The 17,584-nt window shown below is 46.5% G+C and overlaps 1 protein-coding gene across 1 annotated transcript in view; it reads left to right on the forward strand.

Moving 5' to 3' along the window:
• The window catches only part of LOC8037386 (ficolin-1-like), a 53,012-nt gene extending 37,047 nt beyond the window's left edge, over positions 1-15,965 (forward strand). Inside the window, exons 4-6 of the mRNA XM_040211874.1 lie at positions 13,591-13,764; positions 14,868-14,873; positions 15,661-15,965. Coding sequence (XP_040067808.1) covers positions 13,591-13,764; positions 14,868-14,873; positions 15,661-15,965 — 485 coding nt within the window. The remainder of the gene's footprint in view (positions 1-13,590; positions 13,765-14,867; positions 14,874-15,660) is intronic.
• Positions 15,966-17,584: the final 1,619 nt, after the last annotated feature.

Consider the following 17,584-nt stretch of genomic DNA (forward strand, 5'->3'; position numbering starts at 1 on the left):
ACATGTGCTTGCAAACATACCAGCTTCTAGCGTCCTGACGAAACAAAACAATACCGGAGTCAAGCTAAACGTGCGTTGTTGCCAGATTTTTACCGACCAAACAAAAGTAACGAAAGCAAACCGGCTCTAGCTTCCAGCGTACATCGGCGTTGCGCCGTGGCCAGATGTTCTCTGTCAGCTTTAACTTAAAGATGACCTACAGATGCAGCAACTCGTATAAATTTTTAATACGGCGGCCACCACGGAGCGCCGTGAATTCTGAGGAGGGTGCATAAGAAGCGGTGTCACCTTCGCTTGCAGTTGAAGGGTTGAAGCCAAAACGAAAGCAACTGCAATATCACGTGTTCAGATCGAGGGCACGCTTTTTATATCCATTTTAACTGTTTAGAACAAGTAATTAGGCCCATAACGTTATTTGTGGTGCGTAAGAAACTATTATCAAGACCCCTAAAATAAATACGAACATGGGCGACAGAGGGAAGCCGCATTGCCATCGACAAGAATCAATGGCAGGGTGGCAGCGGGCGCGGTAAGCGCGGGGTTCGCCACGTCCCGCGATATGGCGTAATTGTTTCCGGTGCATATCTGTCTCCGAGACATGTTTCTTTCCGCGGCATTTGTCTCAACGCTCCTTTCTAGGTGTGTCCCCAAGCATTCCGGTGCTTGGATAGCCGGCAGTGCTGCGGTCGTCGTCGGGGGTGATGCGTGTTTTCGAGGTCGGCTTCACGGCTATGCGTTTATGACCGAACCAAAACGCGTTTTTTTACAACCTCGCATGATTTTTGAACGAATTATCCGTCACTCAACGCGTAAATTTATGGTAATTTGTGTAACTAGCGTGTTTTTCACCCCAAATATTCGTTAAATACACGGTACTTGCTAACAGTTTAGCATTTGCGTATTTGTGTAAATAAACTTGACAGGCCAGACTTATTTTCAATAAGTTCGACGAGATGGCGACAACAGCATCAAGTGCCTAAAGCCCTTCTCTCTCCAGTAAAGGCCAAGTGGGCTAAAGCGCACACCCAACTCGATGCGCGTGGAGCGAAAGCTCGCGCTGCAGAACCCAGGGAACCTGGGTTCGAGCCCCACCCCTGCCCGTTCCAATCTGGATGAGCATCGCACCGGCGTCTGGTCGTGTATCACTACTGCGTGAGCATGTTAAAGACCTCAGGTTAGCAGCCGTACTGCGCTGGCAAAATTGCTCATTTACAGTATAGACCAGTGTCGCCCCATCCTGGCAGACCGACCTCACGTTGCATAAAAACTAAACGTCAACTTTAACTTCTGATCTCCGGGGTCTCTAAACTCGTCGAACAGAAAGTGGGGCCCGAAGTTTGCCGAATGCGCTAATTGGACTCTCGCGACGCTGACGTCGCACCGAGCAAGGTCTCAATCATTACAACGCTCTTTTCTTCGAGATCGGCAGAATGTAGCAAACTTATCGAGGCGCGCTGATTGAACGGCTGCGCCAATGACGTAGGGCCCGTTTGTCCCTACATCCCTACGCCAAGCTAAACTTATTACTTTCTAGATTGTCCCTAGGCGACCTGTTGACACTCCAAATCCGTCCAAAGTTGGTGTAAAAAAAGAAGTAATTAGAAACTTCGTTTGTCGAAGTTGTCGCTGACGTCAACGTGACGTTTCAGAACTTTGCGAGAGCCGTGGTTTGAGCCCAAAATCTTCGTTTTGGATCGAATCGAAGTTAATCTTTTTACTACATGGCGGTGCCGTGCGTTGCGGCCGAGCTTATCTTCCGCCACCGCCGTCATTGCCACCGAGACCACCGAGACGCGGGGACGCCTTGAAAGGCGTCCCCGCGTTTTGGTGGTCTCGGTCGCATACAGCATACACAAAAGAAAATTGATGACACTGTACACGCAAGAGCTTTCCTCGTCTTAAGCATGACATTATGAGTGGACCACTGAAAGGACACGGCTGAAATCGAGTTCGTTGTAATATGTAGCAATACGTTTCGTAATTTTTTTTTTTTTTTTTTTTTTTATTTCCTTGCTGAGGGCGTTGAGAACGAGAGCTTTCCCGAACGAAAATGTCGGATCGGAGTGGTTCCAGTTTGAATCCGCGCGGAGCAGCGCGGTTCTAAACTTGTGGACAGTTCAGATCCGCGCGAATCCGATCTGGTACCGCGCAGTTCTGGGTGTAACCAGGAGGACCCAGTGAGACGCAACTGACTGGAACCGCACGGTGATGGGTGAATCATATCCGTTCCCCTTGGTTCAAGTAGGCCCTGCTCCCAGCCAGCGGGCGCGCACATGCGTGACTCGAGGAGGGGGGGAGGGGGGAGAGGGTAAGGTGCCGTCGCTTTCCATGCACCCTCCTCGGAATTTACGGCGCTCCGAAGGGGGCCACCATATTAAAAATTGATACCAGTGTTGCTGCATCTGTAGGTCATCTTTAAGTTAAAGCTGACGGAGGAAATCTCGCCACGGCGCAGAGCCGATGTACGCTGGAAGCTAGAGCCGGTTTTCTTTCGTTGTTTTCGTTTGGTCGGAGAAAATCTAGCAACAACGCACGTTCAACATGGCGCCGGTATTGTTTTGGTTTGACAGGGCGCGACTCGGAAGCTCCACGGTTAGCGAGCACATGTAGCCAAGACGTGACCGGAGAGGTGCCCCTGTGATGTTCCCGGAAGACGAAAAGTATCATTCGAAATCGTCGTGTGTGCTTTGAAAGCGAAGGGAATCAACGAGTGCGCAACCACAAGCCATCGTTCACGACAGCGCGCTGCGTTGACTTGGGCGATCTCGTTCTGTTTGGTGCAACATGGCAAAGCAACAAAGAGCTGAAACGTTCGTGGTGTGTGGTGCGGTGGTTGGAGGTAGAAGCCCATACTAACACGAATAGCAAATTGGTTATTGTGGGGTTGAGGTTCAACGGGTTCAGTCCCGTCGTCGTCAGCTGATCTGGTCGAGCTGGTCCTGGAGGACGCAGCGAGCGTTTTTAAAAGTAAATCTTCCTTCATTCCGTTTCAAATATGGAAGATTCCCGATGTATACCGTGAGTGAAACGCTGCGGACGTTTTTAACCAAATTACGACGTTTTATTTTAACAATGGACTGCGATGGTTGTGCTAACTCTGCCGTTTTTATGCTTCGTGATGTTGGACTGCGTTTGCACAGCGACGTGTTTGCACAGCCACGCACACCGCTCGAGTAGATGATTCGGTCCTGCAAACGACCGGTTATACAGAATTTCAGGGAAAGGTAAGACACCACCGATATTTTCCTGTAAATATCGTGTTAGTTTGTCGCGCTCATCATGCGGTGTAAATAAATGAGGGCAACATTTCTTGCCTGCCCACAGATGCATGAACTGAGACCATTTTTACGTAGTGAACATAGTGCTTTTTCTTTATTTTGGGAAGAGGTATTGGTGAATTTATTATGGTGCAATCATTGGAGAGTTGAGAAATTAAGAAGAGCGAGCAACCTTTCCCAACTTTGCCTCTTTTCTCTCTGGAACTGCCCTCAAGTTTCAGTTGCAGTAGACATACCTACTAGCAGGTAGAACTGTTCTAAAGCGGGTAAAAGACTGGTAAGTCAGGACAGTGCGGACTCAGTGTTTCGCGCTTTTCGCAAGGTGACTGGGGAAGTGCTTTTTCAAGGTATGTGGAATATGCAACCGAATTTGTTATGCCCGTCGTTTGCGTCTCTCCAGCAAAACCAATAAGATGATCTACAAAGGCGCAATCACAAGCCAAGATTTACGATAACAGAGCGTTTGCTTCGGTGGTCCGTGTAGTTGTAATTTACCCTGCTCTCTGCTACACCGTGCCATGACTAAGAGCTGGAACGTTCACGGTTTGTGCTGGGCTACCGGCTGATAGAAGCCCGCGTCGCCCGCATCGGCACCGAGTGCACTTGGGCTGTTGATGCTCAAGCCATTCATCCGCGGCTTGCCGCCAGCTGATCCGGCTGATCGGCGGTGAGGAAGCGGCGAGAGTGACCCCTGAAGTAAATGTAAATCCTTGTTCATCCTGTTATCCGATGTCAAAGTGTGGAAGATGTCCAACGTGTACTGAGGGCGGGAACTACGAGCGTTTTTGCCTTGCTTTTGTAACCCAAACCAGAGCAGCGAGATAACAGCCTTGCGTACTCCAAAATGATGGAAGCAATAAGCTGTCAAGCACACATTTTTAGGGTTAGAAACCAAGTAAACAAGAGAAATATATTTAAATCTTCGTTGTCTGTATGCAAGAGGACTTATGTAACACAACAATACATTTTCTGTCCAAAACGAAAAAAAAAAGTCAAACTCAGTCCGGCGTATATGGCAGCAACTTCCTCGCTGCAAAACCTTTGCTGGCAATGTAAGCGGTTTTAATATGGCCGCCTCCGCGTTGCGACGCGTTCCCTTTTTGCTTCCCCCCCCCCCCCCCCGGACGGGGAACTCCCGCGGTCTCTTGCAGGTCACGTGTTAGGGACAGGCGCATCCGCTATGTAGGCGCTGCGAGCGGGCGTTCTCCGCGCGCGCGCGCCTCGCTTTGTCTGTTGCAGTCGGCGGCAGCGCTCTGCGAGTGTAGGTTCTTCGCTCTCGTCGGACTGTCGGTCGGCGCTCGCCCGGTGGTGACGTTCGCGCTACGGGCGCACGGATACTGACGCGCCCATCGTTTCCCTGAATGGATACATACCTCATCTTTGAAACTTCATATAATGCGAAGCTGCCGACCCATTGTACTTTGGTTCGGCGTCTGGATGCGCTTGGCGCTTGTGTGCTGGGTGACAATACTTGGACAACTCGAATACCGCTTGCCCCCGGAACTTTCCTGTGCACTCAACACTGGATTGTGCGTGCTGTTAGTGTGTTCCGTGCACCGTGTTTGGGGACGACGCCTGGACGACCGTGTGCGCCTCCGGAATTCCAGCTGCGCTCACCACGGGACTCTACAAAAGTATTTCGTGCGATGCCCTCAGCCGTTGCAAGCGATATCGTCGCGATTTCAGACCCAGGCGGAAAAGCCTGGGACTGAAATCGCGACAATCTCGCTTGTAACGGCTAAGGGCATCGCGCGAAATACTTTCGTAGAGTCCAGTGGCGAGCGCAGCGGGAATTCCAGCGGCCAACACCTGGGTCTGAAATTGAGGCACCGCTTGGTACCTCGCAGTACCAGTGGCTCTGCAGAACCACTGGAACCAGCCGGTTCCTCCTGGATCTAAAATTGGCGCACCCGTTTGTATCCCGTCTAAAATTGCGCGGTTCCAGGCTGGATACAAACTGGTGCCCAAATTTTGGGTCTAGGCGGAACCGCCATCTTGCATTCCGGCCTGTATCTGACATTTTCGTACGGGAATTCTCAAACAAAATATGGCGGGGAAAGATAGCTGACGTTCAAATATCATTTTGCTCAAGACTCGGGCAACGTCTCCATGTTTAGCTTTCCCGGACGCTGATTGAATGCGTCACAGGTTTCTGCTGTGGGAGCTTTGTCGAAAAATGTTCGACTTTTCATCCGCACAGGGATTATGTGAGATCTCGAGGCCTCTGTGTTTGTCCTGAGCCTTTCATTACACTCTGGTAGGTCTCAGCATCTGTACGACAACATAGCGACTCAAATTTTGCAAATAAAGCACGAGTCGTCGATTCCTCCCTTCGTGAAATACGAGACGCTTGCAATTCCAGCTTGCGTTTGCGGCCCGCGAAAAGCGATTTCGAGCAGAAAATCTACTTTTTCTTTTGGTTCCGCTGAGCAAATGCCTCATCGTAGCAGACGAACTTCCGTCGTCTGCTCTTGCTCCTCGTCTGAGCGGGGTATGACGGGATCGAATTTTAACCCAACAGCTCAACAGAACCCAAAGACAACGCACGGCGAGTGGCGTGAACGCTCGCCTCCCTGCGATTTCTCGCGCTCTCGTGCACCGCCTAGGAATTGCGGGGATTTTTTGAATCTCAAAGGTCAAAAGTTGCAAAGTTGAGTGTACGCAAGCAGGAGAAAATTTTGCGGCGTTCTTTTGGTCACTCCTCTGCCACGTCAGAAAGCAAAGCATGTTTTGTTTCACGAGTTTAGCGACCCAGAAAAGTGACGCTATTCATTGTTGTGGAAATGCTCGAGACACGTGCCGCGCACCACTTCTGGAAAGAACATGGCGTTGGAAATCTAGCTTAGTGCTGCGCTCTGTCGCCATGATCTTCCCAGGGGCTGCACGTTGCACTTGCCTCTTGCATCGACGCATGCTTGCGCTACGCTTAAAACATGGAGGGGCTGTACAAGTGTCCCAAGCAAGAGCATTTGTAGTTGTTGTTTTTTTCCTCTCGAGCTTGCTCGGAAGGCGGCTCGCGGCACACGTTTACTGCTAAGATCGGTTTAGCCCATCGGCGAGATATCCCCGTCATGTGATGCATGTCGGCTGCGACGCACAATAAATGGGATCAATGAGGGGCAACGTATGTATTATGTAGTGATTCCATGGCAATTTCCAAATTGCATTGTTTGACACCACGCCGATAGTCTTTAATTTCAAAAAAACCGTGGGCGATGCCATCAGTCATGCCAACGAATACAGTGATAAGAACATGCACGCTACACTGTGCTCCTCGAGCCCCGAGGCCAAGTCGAAAAAGCATACGCTTTCAGTAAAGCCCCTTGGTTTGCTTGTGTTTGCGTTGCAAGCGGTGTCAAATGCACTAGTGAACAATGTCTGTGCCTCAGGAGCTTCTTGGAAGCCAATGGCAGCGCAAATCTTTCGTGGCACGTGTCTCGAACATTCGCACAACAGTGATTTTCCGTACTTGTAAACGTCGGGCGTGAATCTTGTCCAGAGCCTTCAGCTCTCAGCGCTTGTTTGGCTTCGTTGGCTTGTATAACCCACTCCAGATCTTGGTCATCTTCTTGGTCGTCGTGTGCTGCGGCATATATCAGCAGTAGAGTTAGAGCTCAATCTATGCAACATTCCAATGTTTAAAAATCTACAGCCCAGCGTGCGATCTCCACAGCCCAGGAGGCCTATGTTCACGCTTCTGTAGACGAGCACATCACGTGCATGCCACACGAACGAACGCTGAAAATGGCACCGGCCAGAAACCCGTGTCGAAACGCCTTACTCTTTTTCACATTCGTTGCGTGAGCAAAAGAGAGCGTCGATAATGATCCCGTAACAACAGTGAATGTCAAAGGCGTCGCCATGCTCAAAAGGCAATGATACGCGAGTTCGGCCGAGTTTACGATATACATGACTTGCAATTAACGTCACTGCATCATGCTCGTGTTCATCTCAACTGGTTCTTGACACGAGAAAGAAATTCGGTGGTAAGTAACTAAGTAGCGCCTCCATTGTGGTCGACAAAAAGGACCGTCCGCGATCACTTACGGGAGTACGTGGAGCTCCGGGGCAGAGATTCACCTGGTTCAGCAGCAACACAGCAAATTAGGAAGCTGTGGTTTTGGGAAGGACCGCTGTTTCTACGTAACAAGTTAGATATGTCGATAGGTGCGATTATCCAGTTCTGAGAAATGGATATCGGGAAGTATCTGATGGCCGGCAGTGGGGTCGTCTTGCATGCGTTGTAATATTTATTGTCGGAAATGTTGAGATATGACAAGAAACGTACCAACGCTTGCCTTGTGGATATTAAGTTCGACCAAACAACATCCTATCAATACTAGAAAACTGTTGAGTTGTATGATAAAACGTTCATTTTCGGACGGATTGCTGCCACTCAAGTCGAAGCTGTTATCTGATTTATCCACGGATTTGCACGCTGCTCGGAAGGTAAAGCCTCACGGGAAATAGGAGCTATTGAAAATCTGGCGTCTCTGTAAGGAGCAACTGTAGTAGTGTTAAGGAGAAGTGGACATCGAGAGAGGCCACCAGCGTCTTGATGTTTATGACCACCTTTATAGACGATATTAAAATCATACTTCTAAAGGTTTAGCGCCCATTGTCCAAGCCGTCCGGTTAGGTCCTTGAGGGAAGAGAGCCAGAACAAAGAGTGGTGGTCGGAGACCACTTCAAAGTGTCTTGCATAGAGCTATGGTCGCAATTTTCCAATAGCACAGAAATTGAAATTTGGAAGCTTTGTAAACGACATTTTTAGAATATTTAATAACGGCATTCGTAAAGCATGCTTTAAGGCGAAAACCTTACTTGATCCATTGAGCGAAAAAGCATCGTATAAACCAATAAAATAAATTTTTCATTTTCATTTCATTTTATTACCTTAAAAAAACCCTTGTAGGGGGTATTACAGAAGGGGTGGTGTTACAAAAATAATCAAACATAGGTGCTAGTCTTCAGGATAAGAGATGATTGGCAACATTTTCGAAGAAGATTGATGGGCAGGTGATGGCAGCAATGTGGTGGGGAAGGCCGTTCCAGTCTGGAGCTGACCGGGGGAAGAATGACGCGGAAAAAGTGACAGTGCGAGCGCGTGGGCGAGCAACCTGGAGAGGATGACTGGTGCGGTGAGATATGCGTGTGGGAGGTACGATGTAAGGTGAGATACAAAGGGGGGAATTAAATAACTTGTGAAGCAAACAGAGGGTGGCGATGCGGCGACGACAAGCGAGACTAAGTAAACCTGATTCAGCTTTCAGGGGTGATACGCTGGTATGGTACGAGTATGAAGAATGAATGAATCTAGTTGCGGCGATTTTGGACTGCTTCGAATGCGTTGATGAAGTATACTTGGTGAGGGTCCCAGACGGCGGATGCATATTCAAGCTTTGATCTTATTAGTGATTTGTAGGCGAGTAGTCTTACTTCCTGAGGGGCGTGGCGTAGTTGACGTTTAAGGAATCCCAGGGTTTTGTTAGCAGATGAGGTAATGTTAGTAATATGCGTACGCCAAGATAAATCGCTGCAGAGGGTGACACCAAGGTATTTATATGATTCGGTTAATTCCACGGGCGTGGTAGTAATGGTATAGGGAAAGGAAAGGGGATTGCGGCGGCGGTGAAAGGACATAACTTTACATTTAGTAGAGTTAAGTGACATTAACCAACGGTCGCACCATTGCACACGTGGAGGGCAGATTGGTCCGATACGTTAGTGATAGAATGGTAGATTACGCAGTCATCTGCAAACATGCGAATATTACAGGATAAATGTTGCGGTAAATTATTAATGTAGATTAAAAATAAAAGCGGACCAACAACGGACCCTTGGGGGACGCCCGATGTGACTGGGATGAGATTAGAAGACTGATTGTTAACTAGGACAGATTGGGAGCGGTTGTTAAGAAATTATTTGATCCATCGTAAGATATTATGGTCTAAGTTCAACTGAGCAAGTTTTAGTAACAAGCGCTGATGATGTACTTTGTTAAATGCTTTTGAAAAATCTAAAAATATGGCGTCAGTTTCTATGTTAGAGTCGAGGTTGATGTGCAGATCATGAAGAAAGAGGGCTAACTGAGTTTCGCAGGAGATTCCTTTACGAAAGCCGTGCTGCGAAGAATGGAAGAAATCAATCGAGTCCAGAAAATGCATGATTTGAGAAAAAATTACGTGTTCCATGATTTTACAAGGCACGCTCGTTAGAGATAGGGCGGTAGTTTAATGGGGATTCTTTATTACCTGATTTGTAGACGGGAACGACCTTTCCCACCTTCCAGTCTTCCGGAATGTTACCTGTAGAAAGTGACTGAAAAACTAACAAGGACAAATATGCTGCAGAGATGTGCTTAGTATTTTTTAGAAATTTTGAATTAATTTCGTCTACGCCGGCTGATGATGACAGTTTCATGTTATCGATTACTGACGCAATACCATCAGCAAAAAAACTGACGGGAGACATTGGATACTCGGTGTTTGCAGGGAGCATTGTAAATGACACATCAGATTCTGCAGTGAAACCCGATGAAAACGAAAACGTTCGCACATTCAGCATCATTTCTCAGGTTCGCCCAATTATTTGATAATGGCAACAGTATGCGTTTGCTGAGGGTTTATCACTTGCCAGAATTTTCGGGCGTTTTTAATCAACATATTTGGTAGGTCCATGTGGAAAAAAGAGTACTTGGCGTTTCGGATGGCGGTTAAATATGCATCCTCAGCCGCGTAGTATTTTTCCCATGCACTAGGGCCAGCCGACAGCTTGGCTTAGCGGAAAAGACGTTTTTTTTTTGTTTTTTTTTTTAATTTTTTGAGGCTTTTAGTTAACAACGGTCTATGTTGATCTGCGTGGAAACCGAACAAGAAGATGAAATTATTTGCTAGTTCGTTTAACTAATTTTTAAAAATCAACCAATTTTCATGAATTGACTGGTTGTGAAATGTTGCTTCAAAAACTGGAAAAAAGGTGTTCAGCTCGTTATTTATAGTTTCATAATTTCCTTTATCGTACAGGCGAATTGTTTTCTTTTCGGTATGACGCTTTGCAGGAGTAAGCTCAAAGACAGCATGAATAACTTTGTGGTCACTAATCTCTCGAAGGTAGTTTATGAATGATAGACTGTCAATTTGATTGGTTATTATGAGATCTAAAATATTTGCAGATTCGCGAGCGACGCGCGTCGGTTCTGTTACCAGCTGGGTGAGATTAAAATTGAGACAAACCTCAATTAATTCTTTTTCTTCTGAGTTGCTTACAGTTAAGGGTGATGGGTCAATCCAATTAATATTTGGGAAATTAAAGTCACCAAAAAGAATTCGTGCATTTGGGTACTCTGCAGAAAGTTTACATAGTAGGTCGTTTAGTTTACGGGAAAATTCGGTACTATAATTTGGTGGTCTGTAGCAGATGCCCAGTACAACTGTTTGCGGAGAAGCCCGAAAGATGAGCCACAATGCTTCAATATCAAAGGGAAATGTAATGAGAGAACAGGACAACTGTTGGCTAACGGCAATGAGTACACCTCCACCTCGTGCGCCTTTCCGATCATTTCGAAAGATTTGAAAATTTGGCAAGTGAGCAAGGACTTCTGCGTCAGTGACGTCGGCAGTTAACCATGTTTCAGTTAGTAGTAATATATTGCTGCTGGTTTACGACACGAGATTAGATACAAGATCCCGCTTTGAAAGGAAGCTCCGTATGTTGGTGAAGATAACAGATGAGGAAGTATTTACACGAGGGGTGGATTGAGGGCGGTTTATTGGTCGTTGATAGATTGGTGATTGTTATGCAATTTTTTTTACAGTTTGTGACAACTCGTCAAACATATAACGTTGTTTGCCAATGAATAATGTTTTGTAGCGTAGCGAGAATGGGACTGCCTTGTTTTTAGCAAATGTAACTAACTGCTTCCGGGCGTTTTGGACGGGGCGCGAGAATTCTTCGCCAATGCTAAACACGGTGCCCTTTAACTTACGGCCGTTCAAAAGAATGGCCTCCTTGGTTAAAAAAAAAAAAAAGTTAGTTTTACGATTAATGGGCGACAGCGTCCGTTTGTGTGATGGCCGAGACGGTGAGCTCGCTCTATATCTGTAGGTTCAAGCGTCACGTGGAGGTGATCAGAGCATAACTCATTTATTCTTTCTTCGGACTGGACAGAAGTCTCATGTGGGACGGGGTCGGGAACGCCGTAAAATATTAAATTGTTTCTTCGTGAGCGGTTTTCAGCATTGTCCATTCGGGCGTTCATCTCTAAAACCATATGGAATGTTTGAGCAGTAGAAGCGCGTGCCGTCTCGAGGTTAGATTGCAAGGTGTCAATTTTTTTTTGTAATGAACCCCTAGTTCAGCCATTCGCTCATTCAGGTTGGCTGTATTTCTGTCCGTAGTTTGCAGTTGGGCTTTGAGGTCTTGTACCTGGGAAATTATCTGAGCCTGCCCGACAGACAGTTTTTTTTTTTTTTTTTTTAAATCAGCAACTATAGCTTCCGTAGGTCCCGGGTTGGTCTCTACGTCACCAGACAACAACACCACTAACAAGGAATGCATGACTTCAACACACTCAATGGCAAGAGACACAACACTGCGGGCTCGGCAGCTGTACGAGAAAGTAATCACTTGATTTTTTAGAATAAATAACATACAGTTGAGTGGCTTGCGCCGCTCAACGGGCGACCCTGCTTGTGCCATTACCTTGGCGTCGTCGTTGCAGTCATCCTAGAAGCCGTCCTATCCCTCTAGGACGGCCTCACCTGTCACAATGCTTGAAAAGCAAGCGGCGTCGGCGGCGTGGTTGCTGTGCCCGAAAGATGACCATAAATACGTGAAGTGTCAGCAGCGTGATGCCAAATGAATAATTTTTGAAAGCATGAAATCCAGATAGAATCGAGATAGATTTGCACTTTCATAATCCAAATAGCGAAACGTCAAACTGGGTTTTTAGTAGAATTAGAGCTCTAAAAATTGCGAAACTTGATGTGTCTACTAAGTAACGTACGAGCATTTAATTTCAAGAATAATCTACCCGTTTAACCCATCTAATGGAACATGGCTCTCAAAACCACATCTTTTCGCGCCTGAAATTTTTATTTAACTTTCTAACTACGTTTTAAGACACATTTTTCGGTAGGAGTGAAACCGACATTAACGTCTTTACCGAGGCGTTGACTCCAAAACAGAAGTTAGTTTTGGTACACACGATACTAAACCGAAGACAAACGGAAAAAGAGACAAACACACACGTCTCAATCTTCCTGACTGAAGCAAAGTGATGAGCTTTGAAACGTGTGTGTTTGCCCTTTGTCGTCCGTTCGTCTCCGGTTTAGAGTCAAGTGTAACCTTAACGAGCTCGACTGCTTTATAAATTTAATTTCTGCTTTGCTCCTGACTTTAAAAAAAACTGAATCAAGGAGTCAACATTACGCTAAACATATTTGTTGTTTTGGGAGAAAAATGCGACCTGCCTGCGTACTACTCCAGCTTCCACGTAGAAGCGGGAATAATTCGTGTCGCTCAGCGAAGCCAGCACACCACGAGACAGGCCCAGCAACTGGTACACCACACCCATCACGTATCTCCGACTCTCACTATACCCGCTATTTCGATAAACGAATGGCACCACCTATAAACAGCTGGCGTCGCTCGTGTCACGTGACACCTTGGCATCACGTCACGTGGCAACGTCACGTCACATGGTAAACTTCCCGGAAACTTTAGTGGGTCTGCATGTACAGTGCGACACGCACATCTGCGAGTGAGGTTAAATCTCCTTTTAAAATCTTCCTCAAACCAAAAAAAGAAAAGACACACAAAAAACACATTTTCCCGTTAAACAAAAAACACCTGTAGTAAGAATATTAATTTTGGTCCACCCGTAAAATAAAACCAGTCAATAAAGAAAGCCTCAGGTGACGTAGCCTATATGTATTTATTTGCTTTGCGATTAGCACTGATACTCACCATTCAAAACAAGCTCTCACAAGTAATGGTATTTTGCCAGCATTTCAGCTTGCTCCTGAATACAATTATAATAATAAAATACATTACCCTATGTTATTAAACCATATGATTCGATAGTATTGCGAAACGAAAAATGTGGATCGCTATCTCTTCTATGTATTTCATGTTCTGAATTTACTATCGTTAGGTTGCTTTGACCTATGCTTTTAGTCAGCGCAATGCTCATTCCTGCAGCTCATGTTAGGAGTGAGGCCTCACGTCATGGAGAGTTTATGACTCAGTCTTAACTTTGGAGGTGGCGTTCATGTTTTAATTCTAAACGCATTTTTACCTTCCGCTAAAGGCAACGAAAATCTTCATGCACTTACGAGTTTTCCGAACAACCAACAATCCCTCAGAATCGAACTGACTAGAACAGGAGAAGAAAAACCGACAGTTGTGCTCTATCACAAATTTCATGTTGGCTCCAAAGAGGAGAAGTACAAGCTGACCATCGACGAATACGAGGGTCCTGACGGTAGGTATCGGTTTTGCCGGCTTGCCTCTTTCAACATATCATGCTAAGGATGTGTGATTCCATTTGTTAGTGCGCGCTTTGTCCGCTGTGAGCAGGACTTCTTCGGCTCTGCCGACAGGAAACCGAAAACTGAAAACGAGTCCAAACTGTGTGTTTTTGAAGGGCGGTAAAATCTGCGCGTGCTATCTAGCTCTTTAAGCGGGCTGATTTTGTGATTTCAGACGATGCTTAGCAATTCTCTAATTGAAGCAATGTTTAAAATTTGATAGTTTGAAATTTAATTACCTAAAAATAATTAGGAACCTGGTTATCACAGACGTTAATAATTATTTTGGGTGCACCCTTTAAAGAGACTAGTACGTCATCAAAATCTTCTGTGTGACACGTAGTTTCGCATGAACAATTTCGCCGTTGTTCCGTGAAACACGCAGGCATATTCTACCTTTTATGAAATCGTAAAAAAAAATGTGCTATGACACAGGTGGCCAGAGTGACATGGGGATAGAGATGCAGACAACACTGCAAAAGTTCAGAGAGCTGGAAACAAAACAAAAAAAAAAAAGAAACGGGGGCTACTTTTAATAGAAGATGATATCGAGGAAACAGTTCTTTCTAAAGGGGCCAATTATAATAGTCGACTACAACCAATAACACCAGGCAGCAGTACCTTTCTTCAACCCCTAAGCAATATTGAACCATGCAGTCATTTTTGCTTTACGGTTGCTAAAGCAACCAGCCGCTGCCCCCGACGCCCGTTGTTCGCATTCAAATTTTTTTTCTAGAACAATAAAAAAAAAAAACAGGGTCGCTGGACATATATGTGTGTCAAAAGGCAGTCCAACTGTATGTAGGTCAATGAGGTTTTCTTTTTTTTGTTTTTTAATTGTAGAACTTTTTTTTTTTTGTTTTAATGCGGGGACACATGAGGAGAAAAGGGGGGGGGAGGCACCAGGCTTACCAGGGAGCCGCGAGCCGCACTTGGACCCGCGTAGAGCCGGCTCACGAGCCGCAGTTTGGGCACTCCTTTGCTATAATGTTAAGTCTTGGCTGTTGATTCCTTCCAGATTTTGTTTGCCATTCAATTCAACTACAGACATCCATAGTGACTGGTACAGTGAAGCCCCAGTTCGATTCTGGACGTAAATTATTGACACTTTAAGTGGTTTTTGACCTAGCCAGACTAAACGCCTTTTCGGAATATCCAGAGTTTAGTCTTCTCAGCACGCTATTTATTATCTCTCAATTTAGATTGGCTATTGAAAGACCAGAAAATGACGGTTGTGCAAAAGCCAACATTAAAATTTTCACGCTTTTTCCAGCAATGCGATGTCACATATAACTTTGAAGTCGAGCAGACAGTCTAAAACGACACACTGCTTTAAGCGTTTTATTTTTTTTATTTTTTTCGTTTGCCGGCGTGAGTTTTTGCAGAATTCATTCAACATTACCGAACGGGAACAAACTGTGCTGCCCCATATAATAGCAATGGATGAATGGATGGATGGTAACGGTCGTATACCTTTGCAACGGGCGGTAGCCTGCTGCAACTAGCGTCATAATTTTCACGTCACGGTTTAAGTGTTGTCAGTGTTGCTATAGAGCCTTTCAGACCAAATTTTAAACTTTCAAAACCTCTACAAACAATTAATGAGACTCGTAATTTAGACTACTAGTTCGGTCGCGTCAATTAATGTGTTGAACCAATATTGAGGCAAAATTGGAAGCTTTGCCACTTTGGAAGCGAAGGAAAGCATTTTGCATCCACTGGCGCAGTAAAACGTTTATACATGTTTGCCTTTAAGAGAACATATTTTATATTTGCCGCTTGTGAGCATATTGTAGTGCGACAGCGGTCAATAACTTTGCTTGATTCACGCCGGTTTTTGGCATGCACAGGTTACGACGCGTTGTCCTACCACAACGGAGAGAAGTTCACCATCAAGAAGAGCATGACACGGACACCCGACAAAGACAAGTGCTCCGATAGACTAAGTGGTGGCTGGTGGTTCAAGGAATGCAACGAGGCAAATCTTAATGGACGTAAATTCACCTACACTTCGCAAACGAAGGCCCTCGGTATTACTTGGCACATCAAAGACAAAGAAGAGTCCTACGAGTACATCTACGAGAAGGTGGAGATGAAGATCAGGGACAACGACTTTGGTTTCTGCACGGGCGCTCTAAAATCCCAACTCACCTAATTTCTAGTATTTGCTTCGGTGCAAAACAAAAATAAAAAAAAAAACACTGAATGGCGCGGAAGTTGTCATTTACTACATGCTCTGTGAATTTCTCTCTTTTTGACTTCTTTCTGCAAACTTTGGAAATAAAGTATCACCGCTAGAGAACACAGCTTACTTGTCGTCGCTCTCCAGGCTATCGTTTGGGTCTAACTCTAAAGCAGCGGTACCACTCCTGCGGAGGCTGGCCTCAGTCTTGCTCGCCGGCAGGCGTTGCAACGGTTTATTACTTTCCTGGCGAGCTGACGCACACGTGGTACCCAGTAGCGTTCACGTACTTTGTTTAAGGTATCTTGGACACCACCATGCATCGTCCTTCGGTCCTCGTCGTTCACAATAAGTTCAGTGAGGGGGTGAGATGGCGGTAATAACAGCGGATGTCTGACTGTCACATCGGTCTGTGCATTCTGAAGCCTCCCACCGACCCTCACTCGTCCATCCGCATCCACAAAAGGCTTCAGTAACGCGGTTTCACTGTTCGTGCTTCGGGTTCCACCCGCGGTGCCCATTTCCGCTCTGTATGCTTCTTGAGCCTTCACGATCCAGTAATTCTCGGCCTGCTCGAGCTCCTCTGCAGTAAGTGGACCCCCGGCCCGTTCTTGCCTGTTTCAACAATTCTTGATGAAGCGAAACATCCAAGCGGTAACCCTGAGGGGTCTCATTATGCGACTGTAACTGCCCAGATTTAGGAGCTCCGACCCCTTCTCCTCCGCTGTGTGCAGCACGTGATGTTCTTTCTTTCGTTCCTCTTGCACCTCTGGGATGCTGTCGTAGAATGCCTGACCCTTAGGCCAGTTGCAAGGTACCGTTGAAAGCCACTCAGGCCCTTGCCACCACTGTTCGCTTTCGATCAAAGTCTCGACGCTAATTCCCCTCGTCAGCATGTCCGCTGGGTTCTGACCTCCAGGACAGTGGTTCCAACTTGCGGGGTCGCTTGCGGACTGAATGTCATTCACCCTGTTTCCTACAAACGGCTTCCACTTCGAGGCTTGGCCTCTAATCCAGTGTAGTGCAATCGTCGAATCTGTCCAATAGAACGTCCTCATCTGGAGGTTCATTGTGTCGTTCAGATAGCGGGCAAGACGTGTCCCAATCACCGTTCCCATTAGTTCTAGACGAGGGATTGTCAGTCGCTTGAGCGGTGCCACTCGTGACTTCGCGAGCACGAGGCATGCAGACGTGTCTCCGTCTTCGCCCTCTACTCGAAGGTAGGCGCACGACCCGTAGGCGAGTAAGCTTGCGTCGCAAACCACGTGAAGTTGAACCGACCTGGCGCCTTCTGCTGGGCACCGCATGGTGCAGCGGCCGACGACCAGAGCCTTCAAGAGTGGCAGTTCCATGCACCACCGCTGCCACAGCTCGGAAAGGTCGTCAGGCAGCTCCGCATCTCAGCCGATTTCACGTTCCCACAGCTGCTGGAATATGATCTTGACCCGAATCATGTACGGAGCGATAAGGCCCAGAGGTCGAAAACTCGAGCCGATGCCTGTAGCACAAAACGCTTGGTGTTTGCTGCAGTGCTGACGAAATGCAATACTCCTTCCATGGGAATCAGCAATTTGTCTTGGTTGTGCTGCCAC

This window comes from Ixodes scapularis, unplaced genomic scaffold (assembly GCF_016920785.2).
Source record: "Ixodes scapularis isolate PalLabHiFi unplaced genomic scaffold, ASM1692078v2 PGA_scaffold13__105_contigs__length_92229423, whole genome shotgun sequence".
Classification (NCBI taxonomy): Eukaryota; Metazoa; Arthropoda; class Arachnida; order Ixodida; family Ixodidae; genus Ixodes; species Ixodes scapularis.